This window comes from Trichogramma pretiosum, unplaced genomic scaffold (genome assembly GCF_000599845.2).
Source record: "Trichogramma pretiosum strain Unisexual culture from Peru unplaced genomic scaffold, Tpre_2.0 scaffold30, whole genome shotgun sequence".
Taxonomy (NCBI): domain Eukaryota; kingdom Metazoa; phylum Arthropoda; class Insecta; order Hymenoptera; family Trichogrammatidae; genus Trichogramma; species Trichogramma pretiosum.
In genome coordinates, this window is record NW_019641675.1 from 1,331,130 (window position 1) to 1,355,334 (window position 24,205).

Consider the following 24,205-nt stretch of genomic DNA (forward strand, 5'->3'; position numbering starts at 1 on the left):
CTCGCAAGAATATCGCGCGATCGTTGATATGATTTATTTGTTTTTATCCAAAATACCGGAATCAAAAGCGTGTGCGTGCGTGCGATTTAAAAATATACAGCGTGCGGATCGTCTCGATAGCTTTGACCCCCGAAAATTTTCTCAATTTTGCAAACGGACTAAAATTGCAACGCCCGATGGTAATGAAATTAAAATTATCGCGCGTCTCGAGCGGGCGCCGCGTTGTATTTATATTTAACGCGCTGCATGCGTATCTCTCGAGACAATATTTACTAACGAAACACCCACGCGCGTAAAAAAAAAAAATTGGCCGATAACGGAAATGTATTACTACAAGTAATTTTCCAAAAAAATAGAGTTACACAATTTTCCAGCATCAATTGTCATTTAATTACATCGAGTGCAATAATAAAAAAAGTAAATAAATAACGATGCGGCGCACTTTCACCGATGGCACCACCGACGGTGTGAAACAAAGAGAAACGAGCTCGTATATCCGTACTACACAAACGCGCGTATGTACATTCTTCACTTCCTATACACCGAAGCGCGAGTAATTATGCAGTACACCTTTTCCGAGTAATACGCATATACGTACTCTATACTGCAATATTTATATATTATAAATTATGATACATCCGCATGATTATTACATGTAAGCGTGTGTCTTGGAGTTGACTATAAGCGCATCCAAATAGCGCAGACTTTGGCTAGTCGGAAAACTCTCACTGAAAACAGATATATACATATATCCAAGCGCGCGTAACTCTCGACCGTATATGCGGCATATAATGCGGGAAAACGAGGAGAAAAAGTTACTATTCGGTAAAGTACACACACACACACTCGCCGCGGATTACGCCTGTCTGAGTTCCTTTTATTTTTACGAAACGCAACGCGGACTGCACACCGAAGAGCTCCGTTGCGAGCGCGATGACTATCTAAATTTTCACATTGCACCGGTAAAAATGTACGCGCGCGTTGCTAATCCTATCTGCCGTATGTACGGTTAGGTCTTGCTAGCATGATTTTTACGTCCTACACCCTTTGAGTGATTATTATAATTTTTCCTACTTTTTTTTGCATAGTTCTACAAGAAGGTAGGAAGAAAGATACATATACAAGTCGAATCGGTGTCGACGACCTTTACGTTACATGCGAGCGAGCTATATGTGCGTTATTTGTAATAATGCAAAAATAACAATTTTATCCGACGACTGTATTGTCTTCGCGTGCGCCGAGGTGAATTTCATAATTTATGAAACAAATAGTCCTCGTCGTCGTCGATTACGACACACGACGTTAACATTATCCGGACGATTCTATTCTTCGGGGCATTTTTAGCACGCGACGAGCGAAAAATGATGCCGCGCTCGCGACTATTGTTGTGGCATTATTACAATACCGATATCGAGGCGCAAGATCTGGATATTTTGTAAATGAAATAAAAACCGTATACGAGCGTAATACACGTTTCGAATTATCATTTTTTGCCATTATCCATGCGGGGGAATGGAAGGTTACGCGAGAAACGCGTAAAAAGCACTTCCTGCGCGGTGCACATACGAATCCTTAATCAGCATAATCCGTCGATTGCGTGAATGAAATTCGATTGTTTACATTTTTTCTTCGCCTTTCATGACACGCATTATTATATTTTGTTACTGGACAATGAATGGAATTATAACGAGCGAAACTTGTCCGTTGTATTTTTACAGATCTAATCCGAGCGGATCGTCGTCGAGCGCTGCTTGCACGGCCAGCTCGGACTCGTCGTACTCCTCGTGCTCGGAAGTCGACTGGTCCTGGGTCGAGGAGGTCGACTGCGAGTGCAACGCCGGCAACGATATCGGTAATATCGGTAATATCGGTATCCACCAACGGAGCCAAGACGACGAGGAGCGGCAGCACCGGCAGCAACGAGTCGACGAGGAGGAAGAAAAACTGGTGCAAGTAAAAGGCGCAAAGGAGGAAGCGCTCGAAGGATCAGGAGTGACGACGCGGCAGGAGGAGGACTCGTCGTCGTCGTCGTCGTACGGGCTGCATCGCGCCTCGCCGCGAGCCCCCACCTCGAAGCGCATGCGCGAGAGCAGCTGCAGCAGTCGTAGTAGCGGTGGAACAACGCCGCCGCCGCCGCAGCCGCCGACCGGTCGCTCCTCCGACGGCAGCAATAGCAGCAGTAACAGTGGCGGCAGTGTCGCGATGTCCATCGCCGCGTCGTCGGTGCAGGCCAAATCGGCGGATCCGAGCCGTGTGACGACGGCGACGACGAATCGCAGCCGCCTCGTTGCCAGTGCCGGTACCCTCGTTCACAACAACAACAATCATCATCACAATCGTCATCAACGTCGTCGCAGCAGCAGCAACAACAACGCCAACGACGACAACAACAGTAGTGCTGTGCTAGATTTTACCTCGAGCCAGGATCCCGAGGCCATTAGGCTGCATAATCGCAATGAAAGGTCCGTGCCTCTGCTCTGCTACTACCACACAACGAAAATTGTGTGCACTTGTGCATTCGTTCTACAATTTGTGCTGCGAGCTCGTGTCTCTGAGTGTGTGTGTGTGTGTGTGTTTATACTATATATATACGTGAATGATATATTTAAAGAGTTAGAGCGGCGGCGAGAGGTGAACGAACCGGCGCGCTGCAGTGCACACTACTGCTGTATAGCGGCAGCGATCGCGCATTGCGAGGCCCCCGTGAGAACGGTACACTGCATTTGTAATATCGCGCGCGGGTGCTCTGCTATTATAAAATGTTCAATCCCTCGCAAACGCCGCTGCTCCCGTGCATTGCTACTGGTGCAGTGATACGCGAATCTTGGTTCTGTGCGCCCGATGGATAAATAACGGTATTGACGCACACGCAACAACGATCGCGGCCGCGCGCAAAATCGATAACGAGCAACGCGCGCGCGAATATATATAATATAATAATAATGTACTATACACATGTGCAAAATGTCTGCGTGTGCGTGCGTGTGTGTCTGTACACGGCAAACGAACGAAGATTGTGGAATAAGAAAAAATATGAGAAAAACGAGCGCACGAAATTCCGGGGTTACTATTGCTTTTCGTTAAATTCCACTCGTGCGTCGAGCAAATTTCGAGAGCGGAAAAAAGCAGCAACCAACAATTGCACTCGGAGCAAGCGTGCGTTGACCTCCGGGGTAAAATCGGCAAAATTCTAAGGATGCAACTGTGCCAAGATAGACGTGCGCGATGTCCGTAGTGGCTCTCGGAATCAACTCTCCGCGGCGATTACCTTATTGCACTCGCGACGAATAAACGCCGATTTTTCTACGAAATTGTGCTGCTGCCTGCTGCTACTGGTGCCGCCGCTGCTACTGCTGCTCGTGCGAGTGTAAAGTGCATGTTCAATATGCCGGGAGTTTGTTAACCTCGTCGCGCGCTCGATGCAACGAACGATGTGCACTTTACTGTCGACGACTGACGCGGCTCTGATCTTTTTTTAGAATTGGAATTTTTATTCAATCATTTTGTTATTTTTTCAATTCAAAGCCAAGAATAATTTTCATTTGTTATTGAGACAGTCGTGTGTATTAAAATATAAATGGCCTAATTCCGCGGATAAAAAAAGCATGTGTTTTGCACTTGTGTTTATAGTAATATTCTAAATACAAGTTTTTCATGATCTCCAAACTGTAGTTATCGAATTGCATACAAAATATAAATTATTGTATTTGTAATATTGACTCGTAGGGAAAAATTCCAAATACTTCCGATAAGTTTGAAAAATATTCTACTAATAAATAAATTTATTAAAATTTATATTTCATTAAAAAAAACTGTCACCGTTCGGCGAGCATCGGTACTCCGTTATCTTCCGTCACTGCACGACGAAGAAAACACAATAAATGACCATAAATACCGTTCGAATTATCTATACAATAGCTCGTTATTTAGTAAAATTACTATCAACAGCAATTCCGTGTACGCGAATGCATGTACACCGCGCACAGAAAACAATTAAGTCGAATGCAGGTCCATTCGACCTAGTTTTCGTATGTAATACGTAAGAACACACACTCACACACACATGAGTATTTTTTACCTGCATAATTTGTTTTACGCAAACGCCAGTACTTTTTTGTCCGTCATTGCTCTATTAGCTCATAATATAGCTTGCAGTTCGCTTCTCGTCGCATTATTCGTTCGCGGTATAAACACACATACGCGGAGAGAGAGAGAGAGAGAGGGAATGTTTTACGCCGATTTTATTCATTATTATCTTCTGCAACGTCAACGAGTCCGCAACGCTGTACTATCTCTTTCGTTTTACAGCAGCGGCGGCGGTACACTGCCATGGTTGCGGGCCTCGATGCGGCGTCTTCGTCAGCTGCGAATACCGGGAACGGGCTCGGCGGCCAACAACAACAGCAGCAACAACGGCAACGCAGCCGCCAACGCCATCGACAGCAACGGGCCAAATTCGCTACCCGACATAGCTCTGATAGCTCCGGAAATCCTGGCCGCGCAGACCAACGACACGACCGGTGGACTGCTGAGGCCGTCGAGCGCCCCCGCTCCGAATCGCAGCATGGAGAGCGTACTGTCGAGCCCGACGATCGATACCTCCTCGACGACGACGCTGGCAGCAACGTCACAGGCGATCAACGCCGTCTCCGCGGTTATCGGGGCCAGCAGTAGTCCCCGAAGAGGTCGAAGAAGTAATGCCGTAGCCGCGGCGGCGGCAGCTTCCGCAAGGTGTCAAGCGAGTACTGGTGCTAGTGCTAGTAGTAGTAGTAATAATAATGGTACGCAAACGAGAGTGAGTCTGGCCGAGTCGACGAGCACTTGTGCCAGCTCGGCTGGCACGACGACCATAAGCAGTGGCAGTCGTAGTTCAGTGTCTAGTGCTCAAGTTAGTCCGCAGCACCAGAGTCAGCAGCAGCAAAATCCGCAGCGCGACCAGCAGCAACAGCAACAGCAGGCCGGCTCGCCTCACAGGATGGGCTCCACGAGAAGGTTGGTATACAACATCCGTTTCAATAACTTCTTCTTCTTCTTGACGTTACATACTATCCGCATGCGCCGGGTTTTTCTCGCTCCGGTAAATTACCCTTAGTTCTTGTCCGCGCGGCGTTGGTCACATTTTTTTAATGACTCAGCCGTAACTGTTTCATATAGTATAACGTATTATAATATGCAGACTGGGCGTTGCGGTTAGCTCTGTAAAATCTTTCGACAAGACTTCCCGTTAAGATTAATATAACCGAGGATTTTTTTTAATCCAATTCGACGACTCCGAACTTTGCGCTATTATATGTTCTCCACAACGCTTGCCTATAACGATCATTTTCATTCATTAGTGGCGCATTTAAAGCAATATCGAAAATGCCAGATTCTCCCGAGTCGATGTACACACACAGGCAGCAGCTGATTTTATCAGCGCATCCGCAGCAGCGCACAGATCGTTTATGTATAGACGAGCGCGCGCGTAGAATCATTTAATCGATGCATCGCAGCGATATACTAACGAGCTCGTACATAGATGTGTGCAACTGGTTTTAAAACTTGGCACGCGGTGCATACTCTCTACTCTCTGCAGTGTGTACATTCGAACGAGCAAAGTTTCGTTGTTCGTTTGCTGTACGCACATATATGGCCGTGCGCACGTACGCACGCATTATTATACAATCTAAACAACGAAATGCGCGTACGCGCCTGAGAACGAATTATATGCTACCGAGTAGCATCTTGATTTTTTTAGCCTCTGCGTGCCTCCCCGCCCGCTGCGCGAGTGCAGCTCACAGTAGGAATTGTCTCACAGAGCGCGGGTGCAAGCCGAAATAATAAACAAAGATTCTTACACATATTATACCACGCGTAATGCGTGCGTTGAGTGCCTACTATACGAGAATTAATTTTCGCGCTCGGAGTTGCGCGCCGCCTTTGTATAATACTATATGTGCGATAATAACGTTGCTCGATAGATTTTTGTTTTATCTTTTTGTGTCATAATATATGCCAAACAATGAGCTAGAGCTCTATCTGTAAGTATACGGCAGCTGAATGAAATAATAATTGCCAAGAGCTCCTACGTACAGGCTTGTATGTAGAGGCCAACTCTGTGTGGTTGAAAACCGAGCGATCGATAATAGTCGGATAAGTCAATATCTCGCTGTGCCTTTTATTATAACTTTTTACCCCCTTTTTTTTTATTGGCTTCGACCGTCCGGGCGTATACAGTATACACAAGTACCGAGATTGTATCGTATTGAGCGCGCGGCAATTTAACGACGATTCTATCGACGCAGGTACAATAGCCGATTCGATCTATTCGAAATCTCTTCTGGAGGGGGGGCTGCTGCGGATGCGGTATTAATTTTACATTTAGTCAATTGCGTACAGCGCGCTTTTCGCAACTCGGTATATCGAGAGCAGCAGCTTTCGCGCTCATCCATAGTACGAAAGTAATAATAACATTGAATGCACGAGTCGTGCAACGCGAGACAGAGCTCGTTTGCGCGTCTGCATCGTAAGAGCCGTTTTTCCCGATAAATGTTTCACTCATCGCGCGCGCGCGCGCAAAAGTTGCCTGCACAACGAGCGAGAGTCGAGGCACACACAACAATGAAAGGATTCATCCGCAGCGTACACGTACGTGGGCCGCACGTGCGCGCGCGCCCAACCTTCGTTACTGCAGTATATATACCTGCAGTAGATCTGTGCTGCACTTCCTCGCGCGCGCGTTGGTGTTAAAGGCCATTAAGATTTGATTCGAGACGCGTTTCTATATACTGTATCTCATGTATATAGCATGTGTGTGTGTGTTTGCTGCATCTCTTTCGCTCTCTTGCCTTCCGCGCCCGCGAGGCTTTTTATCGCGCTCGCGCCCGAGATTTATTTATGAATTTTCATCGTATTTTTCGCGGAGATCTGCAGCTAGCTCGCACTTCTATGCACACCGAGCGCGCCGTTGTTCGCGTACGATATACGCTGCCTTCGTTTTCGATACAGAACGAGGCCTCAAAGTGCCTCTCTATTTTTTTCTTTCTTCATTTTTCTCAACGGCTGCTGCTGCACACTTGCCAATCGTGCATCTTATATATTCCAACTCCGTTGATACATCTCTCTCTATAATGCGGCAGTGTAAAAATTATAACATGTATTTCTCATAAAATATCTATTGCGCACATTTGGCCCGTTGTTCTTTTCTCGCTCCTGCGTCTCGTATTCGTGCGCCTATCATTAGAGTCCGCGCGCCTCGTGAATCGACATCGTCGCGCCGTCGCCGCCGCCGCTATCCTCGCTGTTGCGCAGGTAGGAAAAATGAGCCCTCGCTTATGGTAGCCGGCCAACGGCAGCAGCAGCAGCAGCAGCAACGGCAGCGGAAGTCGGTGCTGCGGCGAGTTAGCTCCTCGCGCCGGATATACGCGAAGAAAGGGGCAGAAGGAGAATTCAAAGAGACGTCCGAGCTCTTCTCTTTTTCTTCGTTTTCATCGCGTCTATATATAAAATGAACAGGAATAAGGCTTGCGAGTAGCAGCAGCAGCAGCACGACTGAATAACTATATAAACCGATCGACGAGTATTGATTGGCCACTTTTGATATCGCGCAACGTACACAATGTGTAGCAACGAGTACACATACCCATTATGTGCACTAAATTACCGTCCACCCCGCGCAAAGTATACTCGCATATATGTATTATATTATAGACACACAGGCATATGCACAATTTGTTTTACGAGATATAAAAAGGCTCTGTAAATTGGAGTGGATATATAAACGTACAAATATAGCGGTTGTGATAATCGGCCGCGCGCGGATAGATTTCGTCGAGCGGCGACGCGCAGTGAGCATTAAAAATTATTCGATAATAATCGCGGCGGCGGCATTTATGAAATTACGATTAATGTAATGTCAGCTATTCTATGGCTCGCCGATATATAGACGAAGGCTTTCATCGTGGCGCGCTCCGGCTTATACATGTGCCATATATAAGGATTCGCTCGTGAGCCGTCTCAGTGATAACACGTGTTTATAAACGCTCCGCGAATAATAGCCGATAAGGCGCGTACTCTCAGCTCGGGCTTATAAGCCCGAGTTATACGAGTTCCTACATAAATATTTAACCTAAAAACAAGTCTTCTTTGCTTTGCTACGGGCAAAAGCAATAAAGAAAATGGCTTTTCTTACCAAAAGTCCATTTTCACCAAACACAATTAACGAAAATGTTCAAATCAGTACTAGTTCAACAGTTCCAGTGTCAGTTAGTGAAAGTGACCAACCATCAGTGTCGAACCAAAGTAATGTGAAATATTCTCAAGTCGCAAAAAGTGATTCGTACCCTAAAAGAAACCAAGGAATTATCGTTGAATGTGCCGACGGAATTTCGCTTACTGAGTATACCTGTGCAATAGGAGATATCGTTGATCCAAAAAATGTTCTGTACTCCTCTCGAATTTCGAATAACAGAGTTTGCCTATACCTATCCAGTAAACAATTGGTGGACGAAGTCACAGACAAATTCGAGCACATCGTGATAAACAATATTAAAGTTCCCGTTCGGCCGCTAGTAGCAAAACTCCAAAAAGTCATTATTTCAAATGTCGCTCCTCCAATTCCTCACTACATACTACAAAACGCCCTAGAAAATCTGAACATCAAGTGTATTACTCCTATTGTCACCTTGAAAGCAGCCATCAATAAAGAAGGATATGGTCATGTCCTTAGTTCAAGAAGGCAAACCTACATTGATCCAAAAGATGCTTCAAAAATACCCGAATTCATCAAAATCGAACACGACGAGATCTCATACTATGTATACCCAAGTATAAATACATCAATAAGATGCTTCGCATGCAAAGCCGAAGGACACATTGCCAAACATTGTCCGTCTGCTACACACACACTAGGTCCTCTCTCTCAAATTCCAAGCCAGATCAGCAGTCAAAGCTCACAGTCAAACCTGCAAGATAACGTGAACAAATACACTCCAGAACATCTGCTTGAAACAGACGAAATACACGCTAACCACGCTGCAATACCTGATGAAAACATCTCTACGAGCGACCCAATGGAAACTGAAATAGCCCTCCCTTCTAAAGGAGAAAAACGAACCAGACTCGACACGGTGTCCTCTGAACATAGTGCAAATTCAGGTAAAAAAACAAATAAAGGCGAGCTAAAAATCACAAATATTAAAAAATTCAAAAAAATCGAGTCCAAAAAAGAAAAGCCAAATCTAAGAGAGCAATTACAGCCAGCTGAAAAATATTTGAATTCAAACTTAGAAAAATATCCCATAAACATTGAAGAACTCTCCAACTTTCTAAATGACTGCTTTGGTAAATCTAATATAAGCGAAATAGCTCAAAATTACTCTTCTAATCCGCAAAATCTCGTACTGATGCTTCAAGACGTTCACGAAAACATAAGCGACAGAAATCTTCGATCTCGAATCAACAGAATTCTCAAACGTTTGAATAACTCCTCCATTTCGTCTTCTGACGATGACTCTGATGAGTCAACGCGCAGTAACAACTAATTTCAATGGCGACTATCAAAACGAAGCTCACAAAACTGAAGATTATCTACTGGAACGCAAGGAGCTTTACGCAACGAAAATGTGAGCTTGAGCAACTTCTAAGAGACGACAAGCCGGACATCTTCATATGCGTGGAATCATGGCTTAACGAAAACCACAAAATAACTTATCCCGGCTACTTCGTCATAAGAAAAGACAGAAAGCACAACAAAGCAGGTGGTATAATCTTCCTACTTAAAAACTGTTTGTCATTAAAATTGCTAAGCACAAAGTCTCCAAATAGATCAGTTGAACTTCTAGGCATTTCCATTGACAGTGTTACCCCTCCTCTCGACATAATTGCTATTTACAGAACCCCGGGCATTTTACTTTCTCAACCTGATTGGGACACTGCACTAAATAATATCCAAAAAAATAGACATACGCTTTTTCTAGGCGACCTAAACGCTCACAATATAGCTTGGAATTGTAGATACGATGATCTTAACGGCACGCGATTATTAAACGCTATCGAAGCACGTGAACTTTTCATACACAATGACAATACTCACACATATATAGATATACATAGAAACACTAAATCAAATATTGACCTTGTAATATCCAGCTCAAATATATCAGACAAAGTTCACGTTGAGGTGTGTGATGAGACCTGGGGATCAGACCACTACCCGATTTATATCCACATCGATGCTGAAAAATTCTTTTATACAAAAAAAACATTTAAAATCAAATCTCGCAGAACTGATTGGCATGAGTTTCGAATACAGTTAGAATCCAAATTCCAAACATTTTTTTCTCCCCAATATACACAAAAATCTCCTAGTGAACAGTATCATGAATTTATGGAAATAATTACACAGTCCGTCAAAGATAGTACGCCAGGCTTTCAAAGAATACCAAGCAATTTCAAAAAAAGTAACCCAGTACCATGGTGGGATGATGAGTGCGCCAAGCTAAAACGCCTTCGCCGCGCCGCTTTCAAAAAGTGGGAATCTACCTTGGATCTCGATGATTTGATTAATTACAAAAAAACATGTGCCCAAATTAAAAAAAATTTCAAAAAAAAGAAAAAAGAGTGTTTCATAAGATTTGCGGAGAGCCTAGATTTTCATTCAAATTCTAAATACGTATGGGAAAAATGCAAAATTTTCAAAAATCGCTGGATCAAAACAGCACCTTCAAATCCAAATAACAATAAAGAAAAAGAAAAATATACTGAGATTGCACTGGACAAAATCAGCCCTCCTTCGGCAGAAACGGATCCCAATGCAATTCCCGACAGCCAACCAAATCCATTTTTTGACACCCCTTTCAGTTTTGCCGAATTCAATTTAGCCCTCGATCTTAAAAAAACAAGCTCATCCCCAGGGATGGATGGCATCGACTTTGAAATTCTAACTAATCTTCCTACAAAATACAAATTAATTTGCACAGACATTTTTAATTCGATGTTCACAGAAGGCGACTTCCCTACATCTTGGAAACACTCTTTTTTACATTTCATTCCAAAGTCAGACGGCAAAAATGTCAGACCCATAGCACTCACGTCTTGCCTATGTAAATTGTTTGAAACAATATTAAAAAACAGACTACAATGGTGGGTCGAGCACAAAAACATTCTCCCAGAAAATCAATACGGATTTCGAAAAGGAAAATCCACGACCGATAATATGCTAAATCTAGCTTTAAAAATCCAAGAAGCTTTCTTAGAAAAAAAAGACGTTCTCGCAGCATCGCTCGACGTGATGGGAGCTTTTGACAATATAAACATTGATATTCTCTTACAAAAATTATCAAAAATAGGTTGCTCATCCGCAACAATTAAGTTTATTCACTTCTTGACACATAAACGCAAAATATTCACAACCTCTTTACCTGAAAATACATTCAGACTAGTATACAAGGGCGTGCCTCAAGGAGGAGTATTAAGCCCATTGCTATATATAATCTACGTTTCCGATATTTCTCTTTGCCTCCAAAAAAGTATTTCCATTTCCCAGTTTGCTGACGATCTTTGTGTATACACCAAATGTGCTGATACATCTAGAGGAAAGAGCATACTACAGAAAGCCATAATTAAGCTAAAAAATAATTTACTTGACATAGGTCTCGACCTTGCAGAATCAAAAACTGTCTTTGTTCATTTCAACTTAAAAAACATTCCACCAGGCTCTTCTGAAATCCAAATAGAAAACTGCACCATAAAATCCAGCGAAAGCCTCAAATTTCTTGGCTTACACTTTGACTACAAACTNAAAAAAAAAAAAAAAAAAAAAAAAAAAAAACATGTGCCATATACCTACGAGCTGGCTTACGAAAAATCAATAAAGACCGACGCGGGCGTATTTGCAGCATAACGTTTAATGTATCCCAACGATTCACTGAGTATGAAACATCGATCACTATCGATCAGGGCCAGATACGTGGTGACACATGCGCGTGTGTATATTTGTTTTTTTCTTCTTTTTTTTACTTTGGAATCTCGTTGCAATTACTCGAGTACTAAAAATAGTCTAACGCAGCTGTAATTAAAGATACAATGGAGTATTTAGAATATATTATAAACGATTGTAAAAGCGAAAATTTGATCAACTTTCAAAAAAACACACACACACTCTGGAGATGCGCGACGGAGACGCAGGCCTACATCCGTCAAGCAGAGGCTGTACATCGACGAGGATGTCAAGGAGGAAGAGAGAAGAGAAACACTGAGCTAGTGGTAGGACCGGTGGGACCGGGACACATAGGGCCGATGGACACACCGTCTAATTCCGAGCGTCACAGAACTTTTCACTTTTTATCTTAAATCAAAGGTTAAAAGCTCTTCCTTAAAAAAAGTATTACTTTTATTCACAAAAAACCAGTTTATTTTAGAACAAATATGATAACACTAAAAAAAAAAAAGCAATTAAAAAATATAGATCGAAAATGGACGTTTATACCGGAAGTGGTGGGTAGGAGGGGGGAGGGGGTCTAAAAAATTTTTTGGGACCTTTTTAGCATGTACTATAACATTAGATGGAAAAGTAACTCAGTTTTCCGTTTACATAATTAGATTTTCAAAAATTTTCCATTTTCCCGAATAAACATGATAAATAATTTCAAATTCAAATATCTCAAAAATTCGATTTTTAAGATTTTTTTTAAATAGTCTATATCTGAAGAGGAGGCAACGTTACATCGAAGCAGCTTTTTCTAGAAGACAATTTGGTGATTTCTCGAGATATTTCTCGATAAATATGAGAAGTAAGGACCGATTCGCAAACTACATTGTTTTTATTATGTTATAAACATCAATGATTTCACTTTTTCGATCGATCTAGTTAGGAATTTGGCGATTTTGCCTAATAATACTGCGTCGGTGCAGCACTGTATAATTTACGTGAAATGGTTTTATTGTATCAGATGAAAATCAAAGCTGAGAAGTTTTTGAAATTATATGCTATCGAATGTTTTTTTTAATCACCAATACAATAATATAACTATCAATTGTTCTAAAAGGATATAAACTATAGCATCAAATTGTGGTAAATTAATTATATTAATAAAGTTACAAATAAGAAAATGATTGAGTTACCGTGGTGAGAAGATGCACTGCTTTGGCTTGGTGGATTTGGAGAATGTGGATTATAATCAGTAGATGAAGCAGCAGTGGAATTACCAGTATAACTATTTTGAAAATTAACAAAAGCATCCAGAGAAGAGTTTGAGTTACCAGCTGGGTACGAATCTTGAGAATTTGAAGATCCTAAAACGAAGATATAAAAAAGTTTGAAAAAAGGAAGATATAACATAAAAATCAATTACAAAAATTCAATTCACAATTCTAAATGAACAATTCTGAAAATCATCTGTATTAGAACAACTGTAAGATGTGTAACGTCTTTATGTACATGTAAAAATTAAATTGGATAGCAAGCAACTCAAGTGATTCAATCGAAAAAAAATTTGTAGTTATATTTACGTAAATTTATAAAGATTAGTCTACCAGAGCACTACGATTTATGATTCACGATTGTATACATGTGCGCGAAGCTATACAATAAAATAACTCGAGTTATTATTTGACCGATCCACACGCATGAAAACGCAATGTGCGAGCGAGAGACAGAGACGCAGAGATACACAACGCTACATTGTACGTTTCATAGACATGAGCGCTGACTGCCGAGTACTGCTCGCCCGTGCTGTGCGTGTCACAGAAGAAGCGCGCAAGCAGTCACTCGACACTGCCTAGCGTAGTCCAATCACGGCGCGAGAAGCAAACAGACGCTACTGAGACTAAAAACCTACGATTATCGCGCTCGCTCGTTTTTCACGGATTCACTAGCCTACCTAACGAGCCATAAGACGTTACACATCAAAATCATTCGAGACTAATAGTGCGCATCCAACATGCGGCACTTACATCGCTAAACTCGTCGATGCTGCCTCGTATACGCAGATCTGCAATATACGCGGCTATAATTCCTTACCGGTTTTTATCCTTAAATAAACACGCATACATTACAATCCAATTAAGACGCGCTGATTTAAGCGAGCGCACAAAGAGCTTTTGTATTGGTATTATAGTATTATAGTAGCTGCCGATTTTTGCATTCGGTCAAGCACGTGTGTGCACGCGCGCGCGAGCCAGCCTGCATACATACGTGTAATAATGATAATAAGCAATGCGAAACGAGTAGTCGCGCCTGCGACAGATTATACATATTTAAATATAGCGCGTGTACGGGCGTATACACGCGGAAAACGCGCACGTTTCGCACTATTTATATTATATATATACGTAAAAGCGAGCCGAGTGTGTGTACGCGTAATATAAAAGTTTCAATTTAGTATAGATATCGAGTGCAGTGCAGACAGGCACAGTTAAATGGGGATTCTACTGTACTGCTATCTCTCGATATACGCGCAGATATTTTCGAGTTCTCTCGTAAAATCATGGTAATTGAGCTTCCTCGTGAAGCTCATTCTATATACGGGTTGGGTTTCAGGAACTTTAATGTACTCTAATGTACCTCATAGAGAGCCATAACAACAATAACAACGACGTATCGAGCTGTCATCGCGCATTAGCCTTGGTATATACGTTTTAATTCCGTTTCTGCTCAATTATTTCTCTGTAACGCATGCACCGCAGTCGTGTACAATCGTGCACACACACACACACACACACACACACACACATATATCCACGAAAACCATGGGATTTTCATTAATATAACTCATAATGAAGTTTACTACTCGTGCTGCTGTCACGTAATGCGGGACGTGCTGCGCGCGTATCGTAATAAGTAGCTAATATGAACGACGGTATCGCGTAGCGGTTTAGAATTATGTATGTGCCACATTTTCTGGAATTTCGGCTCGCTGCCACTGCTGCATTTCCATACATTAAACGCGAATAATATCACACGCGCGTCCGCGTAAATGCGGCTTGTATCGCGTTTTTTATATTAATATATAGCTCGCGGAATTATACAATCGAGCGCGCGCGCGCGCGAACGCGAACGGTGTGAAAATGTATACGATGTGTGTGCTGTAGTACCGCGATGTTGCAACTATTTTACGTTGACTCGGGGCCTGCACACAACACGGCTTCTGCAGCTTTCCATATAATAAAACGCCATTTGTAGGTATATACTAATTAATTTGACAACGCCTTTTCCGTATATGTATAGTATGCAGTTTTCGACTTGCCACATACTGCCTACCTATCCTTGGCGGTGTCTCTTCCTGAACTTTGCATTATTATTACTATTATCATTATGTACTTTATACCCGAGAGCAGAATTTCATCGTAGTGCAAAAAGTTTGCGAGTTTCGCGCATTCGCCCGCGCGCTTCTCGACGGGGGAGGGGCAAGCTATTTCAAAGCTTCGTTCCGTACGATGCAATGACATTCGCGATGTTTCTTTATATGTACGTAGCTATACGTACAAGTTCTTTACAGATATTGTAAATGTTGACATTTTTTTCACGCGATAAATAATATGGTCTATAGCACAATGCAAACGTCTTTTATTTATCGAAGATTGCTATTTTTACCGATGGCTCGTTAATATAAAGCAGAAAACTCTCGAAACGAAATGGCTATATATTGCATTTTAGATTTTGCGCATTTTTTTGTTTCTAGCAAATTGCACTTTGGCTAGAAGCGGAACGTGCTTATCGGAATTAGTGTATACCACCGCGCGGAGCATTATTTTCATATATTATACATCGACATTTTGTTTTACAAAAATCCAAAGCTCTCGAGTATATATATCATAAAACGACCGGTATAATATAGCGGCTAAAAATAAGCGAGTGCTCTTATCGCGGCACGAAGATCCGCAATACATCAACATATATACCGAAACATGCATCATTGGATGAGTATGCAACGTTTATGTGCATTATATTTTTTTATACACACGGCACGATCGAGTGTGTGTGAGTGGGTAAGAGAGAGAGAGAGAGACTCGTTATTCGGAGCTCTCCGGGCTAATCCTTGCACTCAACTCTACTCTACGCAATTCCATAAATATTCGAAACAAACGTTAGCGGCCTAGAAAGATCACTACGACGACGACGCGTTCAATATATAACGCGTCGCGCGCGGAGCGTCAATCGCTCATCGCGACCTGAATAGCATATAGTTTATTTCTCTCTCTGCCGAGACGCGCATGTATATAATGGCAGCTCGCAAAATTGCAAAGTTTCTCGTTATAGTTGGCGAATATAATAAAAAAAGATGTATCTCAGAGCGACGATCGAACCTATACAATCCGCACGGGGTGGGACGCGAAGTGCCGCGATCGTGTTTCAATGATGTTCTATTCCTGTATCGCTAATTCAGCCTACATCATGCTGGTTTATGTATACTGCCACGCAGCATTCAATGATTTTAATGCCGTTAGACAGGTGCGCTGAATTTTCCGTGCATCTGCGCGCGCGCGGAGCGTTTGAGTATCGGTAAATTTGGACCAATTCATTTGTTTAATTGATTCGATCTGACAAGGTTGAAGGCTTTATTAGAAAGCTTCGAGATCCAGTTAAATGTGCATTTAGTACAGGGGAACGTAAGACTTGGCTCATAAATTGTCATTAAAAAATACACGTGTAAATATATTATAATGTAAAAATCTCATTCTACGTCATTGAAGCAGTATCTATACGATATCTCTCCTTTTAAATTTATGCCCATAATTGAATTCGGAAGCAAAAAGGAAAAAAAGAGCATCGCGACTTTGTCCTAACGACTGCAATTGTCTCTTGGACAACAAAACACGACCATACAGCTGTCAATGGTCTAAAACAGAAACATCAGTGCGACAAGTATCGAAAAGTAAACGTGCACGATATAAAGCGATGCACAGACACGATGTAGTTCGCGCTGCACGCAAGTGCACTGCTTCGAGCACGATGCGCTTCCAACAGCAGAGCCTGGTTAATATAGGTATACCCGCGCGCGCGCTCCTCTTGCATTATAAAGGCAGCGCTACAGCAGGCACACAAGCACACTTGGCCAGAAAGAAGAAGACGAAGAAGCAGCAGCAGCAGCAGAAAGAGAGGCACGGCTTAACGGTATCGCGCAGAAAGTCGCGGCTCGTATACCCGCTCTTGCTTCGCGGTCATCTTTTGCCTCGCTGCTGCTGCTGCACACAAACGTTCACGATCGCGGCTTCAGCGGCGGTGGTGCGCATTCACTGCTCCGCGCGAGTTCCCCATAACGCCGAAGAATGTAGGACGCGAAGTTTATATTGCAGCTTGTGTGAGTGTACGTACGTGCACACGTTACAGTGTAGCGCGCGCGGGGGCCTCCTAAGCTTCCTCTCTTTGTTCGCTTCATTGTCCTTTTGGCGAAATTAACGTTGTATCCATTACACATACGCGTTGCATACCTGTATATATATATACGTACACCGGTGCACGTGTACTCGATTTCCATGCGTATGTGTGTACGGAAAATAAGTCATACTTTTTCCGAGCCGCGTGAAATACATAATGAAACACAATGTGCACATCGTGCAGTGCTGCTCGCACCCTGAGCAGGATATTACGCAATATTTATAAAGTACGTTTTTGACCGGAAATGCGAGATACATTGGAGCGAGCTGATTTTATGCAGAATTGCCCTCGGAGTGCGTGCGTGTGTGATAGAAGTATAGGGAAATTAACTCGCAGCGCAGACTCGATTCAACTTGCTCGGCGAGAAAATCATTTTTACGCCCTCGGAGTCGAAATTTGTGTGTATTCCTATAATCGTATATAATTGCAAATTGTAAACAAAACGCCTCGATCTTTTTCCGCTTCAACGGAGCGCACCCATACGCTATGTATATACCTACGCGTTGTGTGTGTATTAACCGATGTAAAATCGTATTTCGGTTCTCTCTTCCTTTTCCCTCCCCCTACCTATGTATCTCCAAGCGAAGCGTGAGCGTAGATTATGACGCAGATCGAAATCGTAAGGAGCACGTCAACCGCGTAATTGTATTTTGTCATTATATATTTTCGGGTCATTGGGCCAGCGCGCGCAGCAGATCCTATACATATATACACGCGTTTAAAACGTAATTACGAAGGAAACGGGGAAAAAAATACGTTTGATGTCCGACTGGCGTATTAGCGTTGTGTCGAGTCAAGTCGAGTTGATATAGCTAATAAACGAATTTAAACATGCGCAACACCGATACACGATACGCGCGTGATGCATGCACGCGAGAACAGCAAAAGAGAATTACGTCTTTTTTTTCGCATTTATCATGATTTCGTTCGTCTTAATTCTCCAGTCTTTTTGGTTCCTTCTCGTACATATTGCAGTATGTAAGCGAAAAAACGAAAGTTGGTGGGAAGGTCTGAGAGGCCAGTAATAAAAAATCTTCTTGCTGCGCTGCAATTGCGAAGATGTGAATTATTATTATGCTCATCGTTTCAAGTTTTTTCCCGCACATCCTCACATACAAGAATTTAAAAACGAATAAAGAAATTAGATAAACGATGCGCTAAAAGAGCTTTTTTTCGCATCTACGCTCTTATGGACTTAAATAAAAGCGAGTAGCTTTTATCTTCTCGAGACTCTGCGTAAGCCCGGTAGAAAATTACTTTCTTTTTTATTTCCTCCGCGTCTCAGTTTTCGCGTTCCAGTTTTTTTGACTTTGAAATATTTGCATTTCAAACGTACCGTGTGACAATAGAAACTTACACTCCTGTATATAGAAAATAAAATCCGTGTAAAAAATAAAGGAATATCTTTCAGTGAAAACGGTGACCTGAATTTTTTTAAATCGGGGTAATTCTCTCTCTCTCTCTGTGGCATCGACGAATGCACGACTTCGAAAAACGCTCGATTATCCGCAGATTGACGCGCGTCGACGGAGGCCCAGGATTTTTCCATCTCACATTTGCGATCGGACAAATGATACCGCATACGGGACACGATCGACGAATCCAATTCCATATATACTTTTGCGGTAGAGCTGCGGATACGTACTTTTTTTTCAAGCTAATACTTCTGATCCGATCTAACGTGTGTCTATACCGGTCGACTGTTAATTTCGATTGTGCTTGGCAGACTGTACAATTTTTTTTTTGTAATCCTCTATCGCTTCGTAGAAACCAACAAAAAAACCTCACTGTCATCGTGAAAATCAAGTGGCGCGTGTTATGTGCACTTCATAATGAAAGAACGAAAAAAAAATTCAACTGCTAGCGCATCTCTTTTATCTTGCGATTACATTGATCGACCGGAAATTCGCGTCTAGTGCGCGTTGAAACAGTATACCACCACCATCACTACTACTACACTACTTTGCGCGAGAGAGATACTTTGTGTCATACTCGTGCGGCAAGGCGAATCAAGCGCGTCGCAACTCGGTGTTTTCTTTTTTTGCTGCGGGTCGAGTCGCCTCGCGCGAATCTTCTTTCTCTCTGTCTCTCGTTCGCTGTCTGCACTGTACGTGGTGTGGTGTATAGGTATATACACATCTCGTCTCCCATTATTAATGCCACGGTGGTAGACTTTATATAATAGCCTTGGCGCTTTTAGTACCTACCTTGGAGCGCGCGGAGCAACGTACGTACGTATACGCCAACAACGACGACGCGCGACTCGCGACGACGGGACTGTATCTCGATCGTTTGACGTTTAACGCGGGGATATTTTATCCTCGCGTATACGAACTTCATTTATATACGCCGTGATTATAATTTCACCCAAATGCGCGATGAAACTAGCGAGAGCTTAACGGCGTGAACACGATCGTCCACGGAAAAATCGAAAAATTCCTCATTCCATCGAAGCGTATTGTCTCCGTTCAAAGATTGCCCGGGATCATGTACATATCTACGCTTTTTCCTTCGCACAGGTCTCTCTCGTCTGACCACCTTATGCTTTTTGCGCGCCGCCGCAGCGAGAAAGAGGAGAGCTTGGGAAAAAGATAAACCGTGAAATGTTTTTTTTTTTTAAATGCGCCTCGCTTTTATTGCCGAATCACCGTGCAAAGATCCTTCGAAATATATATCTCTCTCGCTCCCTCTCGTGTTCTCTTCAACTGTTGTTGCACGCTCTTGACGAGGAAAAACGAGCTTTTGTGCTGTAAGGACAAAGTTATAATAAGATTGTAGGAAAAATATTTTGCGCTCAAATCTGCGTTGATGATCGAGTTGATGCATGATAGAAAAAATGCTTCAATTCTCTTTCGTTTTCGAAAAGACAGCGGCGATAATTACAAGACTTCGTTATTCAGACACGTTACATGAAAAAAGGGAACTCCCAGCTTAAAGGCGCGAAAAAAATTGCGGTCTAGTGGGATAATTTTAAGGTAAAGCAAACAAAAGTGAGAAAATTTACTTTTTATACTTTATGTGTTTGAAAACATTTTTAAGACGCAAATTTCTCGCGAAAATCGTTAAATTATGTGGCATTGCAAGCAGTATTGTTCTAAAATGCTCGTAATAACTGCACTCGGGACGAAGGATTACACAGTCTGCCGCCTTCCATATCCTTTTTCACTGTCCCGATTGTCTTAGGAAGGAATTCCTTTTCTCTTTTTTAATCATAGATATCGATCGATTGAAAATATTATATCAAAAAATTTATCGCAAAAGTTCAATAAGTCGCGAACTCTTTTGGCTTCGTTGTATGCCAGTTTTTCAATATTGCCTCTGTCAAGATGGGACGTTTGAAATGTAAAACTGCTGTAATAATATCTTGTTTCGTCGAAAGGTTTTTTCTATACGTAAATAGTACTGCTCGTCCCTCCACGGTGCAACCGAAAGCTGCGGCATTTCTCCGATTTGCCGTTTATTGTCTTTTCAACTCGAACGTTCGAACGCGGAAGTAATTTCGAGTGCACCCCGCATATAATTGAATTTATCCTATGTAATATAATTTCGTTTGTAAAAACATTTCAAATACTTGCAAACACGTGCGCACGAGATACACGTAAGCATAACGTACACATATTCGTATAGGCGAACAAACAACAAAAGCTCGATGAGCCCGCGTGTGTGTCGCATTAATCTATCTGCACATTTGCCGAGGCTTATAAACGGTACGAGGTAGAACGACAAAAAAATCTCTCTCGAAAGAGATTGCACAATTTTCATTGTTTGTTAAACTGTAATAGTAAGTACGTATACGATAATTTCTTCAGCAATGGTTCTCGAGCGCTCTCGTCTGTTCGTGCCGCCGCGCGTTATCGAGCAGAGGTGTGTCCGCGTCGTCCAAGCCGTTATGTTTCGTATCACTACGGCTACACGAGCTGATGATTTCTTTCATTTTACGAAGAAATATCATGAGCTGCATGTTTTCCTTCCTCTTCCGACCACCGAACAGGAACTAAAAGGTCTTGTATAAAAACTGAGTATTTTATTGTTGTGAGAACAAATGAATTGGATAGAGTTTTGAATTTAACTTTTCGAGCAGAGCAGAGCCAATTGAAGGGACAATATTCTCAACCCCTGACTGCCTCAAAATTTTACTAAAAAAACTTTGCAAAATTTAAAGTTTCAAAATGAATACAAACAAAGAGAGAAAAATTCTCGTACTAGTACTGACGTACAGGGCAGTGAGGCATATCTGATTTCCTTGAATAGTAATGCGTTTGAACAATATAACCTTCCATACTTGACCTCAAAGTCCTTGAATTTATTCGAAGACTCTAATCTGCATTTGATTGGATCTAATCTAAATTATATTTCTTTTTTTTACAAGGATCGTTTCGATTTGATGCAAGTGTCATGCAGATCAATATATTTAAATAATTCATATTGAAAGCAAATGGAAAATTATTTATTGTACGGAATTTAAATAGCTACACAGAAAGACGTTTGCAGTAGCATAGTAATGGTTTGCGTGATATTAGTTGTCTCGTGCTTTCTGATGAAGAGAAACGTAATCTGCGATTAGCCGGACCTTCTGGCTCCATTATGCACGAGAATATTTTAGGGAAAAGTTTTGTTCTTGTGACAAAGTATTCGAGTTGAAAATTTTTGCAGTAGCAGCTATTACTATGCCTATGCTTCAAGAAGATATGCAGAACTTGCTTTGGTTCCGATATATCTGCTTCAGAACCTTTCACCTGGGGGCGTTTTAAAGGAAACTTAAAAAATGTATTCAAATTTTAAAAAGGATTTTTTTATCATAAAAAATATTTAAAAATATGAGTAATAACAATTAATACAGATCCACAATTAATTGACTAGACTTTATAAAATTTATCTGTTCTAGATGATGTAGAAAATTACTATTAATTTCAATTTTTGTTTTTTTATAGGTAAGGAAACTTTATGGCGTAAAATTTCTGTATCTCTTATCTATTAAGGGTAAGCAAAACCACTATAATTATCCATTAATACTGCTTTATAATATTTAATTTTGTGACGTTTTAAGTTTATCGAATAACTTTCATTACGTTGTAGTTAATTAAATATCATAGCGTTAGTTTGTAATTTTCTCGCGCTGCAAAGCCTTTACGAATAAGTCAAAAAACATACAAATCAGAGGAGATTGAAAATGCTCGCCAAAGTTTCTTCGAGCATCGACTATATGTCAAACCTTTGAAGTGAAGCAGCAACATATTCTCCGAATAACTTACCAAGTTAATCGATCGCCACAGTAGCTAGTCGGTAATCTTGCTTAAAACTAGAGCAAGCTTTTTTCTAGGGGGGTATTTTTACAAGCCTCCGACGCTTTAAACTACGCGCTCGGAAATTTGAAATCATTTTTTTCACTAACTCCAAGGTTTCAAGAAAAAGTGGACTCGCAAGCCAACTAATAATCTGATTTTTATTTTGTTTTTCGTGGCTTGCACACGACACAGGTAAATCGAAAGTTATAGGCGATTTTTAAGAAACAGCGATCGATAACTCTTCATCGTGTCGTTGCATGATTCTAATCTCTCTCAAAATTCGCGCCGATAATAAACGCGCTATATACACTTTAAATTTCAAACTCTCGATATTTACGATGCACAGAGTCAACCATAAAAAAAAATTACCCACTACCTCGTGTCCGCACGCACGCTAGTGTATAGCTGGCGGAGCCTAAGCCAATCATCCGAGGTATTCGTGTCGCTCGATACGAAAAGTAAGCCCACGCATTTTATGGTATACTCACACTCGGATGTTATTATACACATACACACTGTTGCATTTCTTTGTTCGTGTGTATATATATTATATATATTTATATGTATACATGTGTGTTGTGTACTTTCGCGACTCTACCTGGCGCACCTCGCTGTACACTCACAACACGCGGTGAGTCTGCAGCGTTCGTAAGCTCAGCTCGGCAATGTATACACATTACAACGCATACATAGATGTGTGGATGTGTGGTAGGTACATAATACAGATCATTGACCTGATCTCCGCTACCATCTCGTCGCCAGGTGTGCGCGCGTGTGTGTGTATGTGTATGCGAGTGTGTATAATGCCGTCGACTACCGTGCACCCAGGTAAATATGGCACACAGATAGAGTGAAAGAGAGAGAGAGACAGACTCGACACACGAGCGATGCATCGTTTGTTTTGCTTGTTTTGATGAGCACAAGCTCGCGTTGCGATCATTAGCCAAAATCATTAGTCGAGCTTGTTGTTTTTTCTTGATTACTTTTTCTTGATATATCGCCGTATACGTCCGATTTTCATATTAAATTTTTTATGTATTTTCGAGTCTAGTTAACTTCCGATTCCCGATCCGTCCGCGTGATTTACGTCTCGAAGAGAATCAGCTACCTCGAGAGAACTGCAATTATCATTTCCAATTGTTTTGTACACACGATACATATAATTGAGAATGCTGCACGGAGCCGTTCCGTGCGCTGGCAGCTGCCGCCCGCTACGTGGATCCCTCGAGCTTTGGCTCCGTAGAGAATATCGTGCGCCTCGAACCACACGTATATACGGGGGTACCTTGAAAGAGATCGAGTTGTTCGGCGCGCTCGTGAATCACTAATGTCTTCATTCGCGATACTCGCGGCTCATATTATTATGATATTTATTGCAATTACTGATCACTGATTCGATCTAGAAATGATGTGCCGCGCGGAATTAGATCCTACGTTGAGAATCACTCTCGAAATATGTCTAATGATGCTTTTCACATTACTAACCGCGATATATGAAATTGTTGAATAGATCCATGAAAAATGTTAAAGAATTTATTTTATTGACTTTGAAACCGTCTCCCGT

General features: G+C 41.9%; 1 protein-coding gene across 2 annotated transcripts in view; it reads left to right on the top strand.

The window, feature by feature from the left end:
• The window catches only part of LOC106653236, a 71,284-nt gene that overhangs the window by 15,347 nt on the left and 31,732 nt on the right, over positions 1-24,205 (top strand). For both annotated transcript variants that reach the window (XM_014372610.2, XM_014372611.2), the window contains exons 3-4: positions 1,719-2,462; positions 4,309-4,992. In XM_014372610.2, coding sequence (XP_014228096.1) covers positions 1,719-2,462; positions 4,309-4,992 — 1,428 coding nt within the window. The remainder of the gene's footprint in view (positions 1-1,718; positions 2,463-4,308; positions 4,993-24,205) is intronic.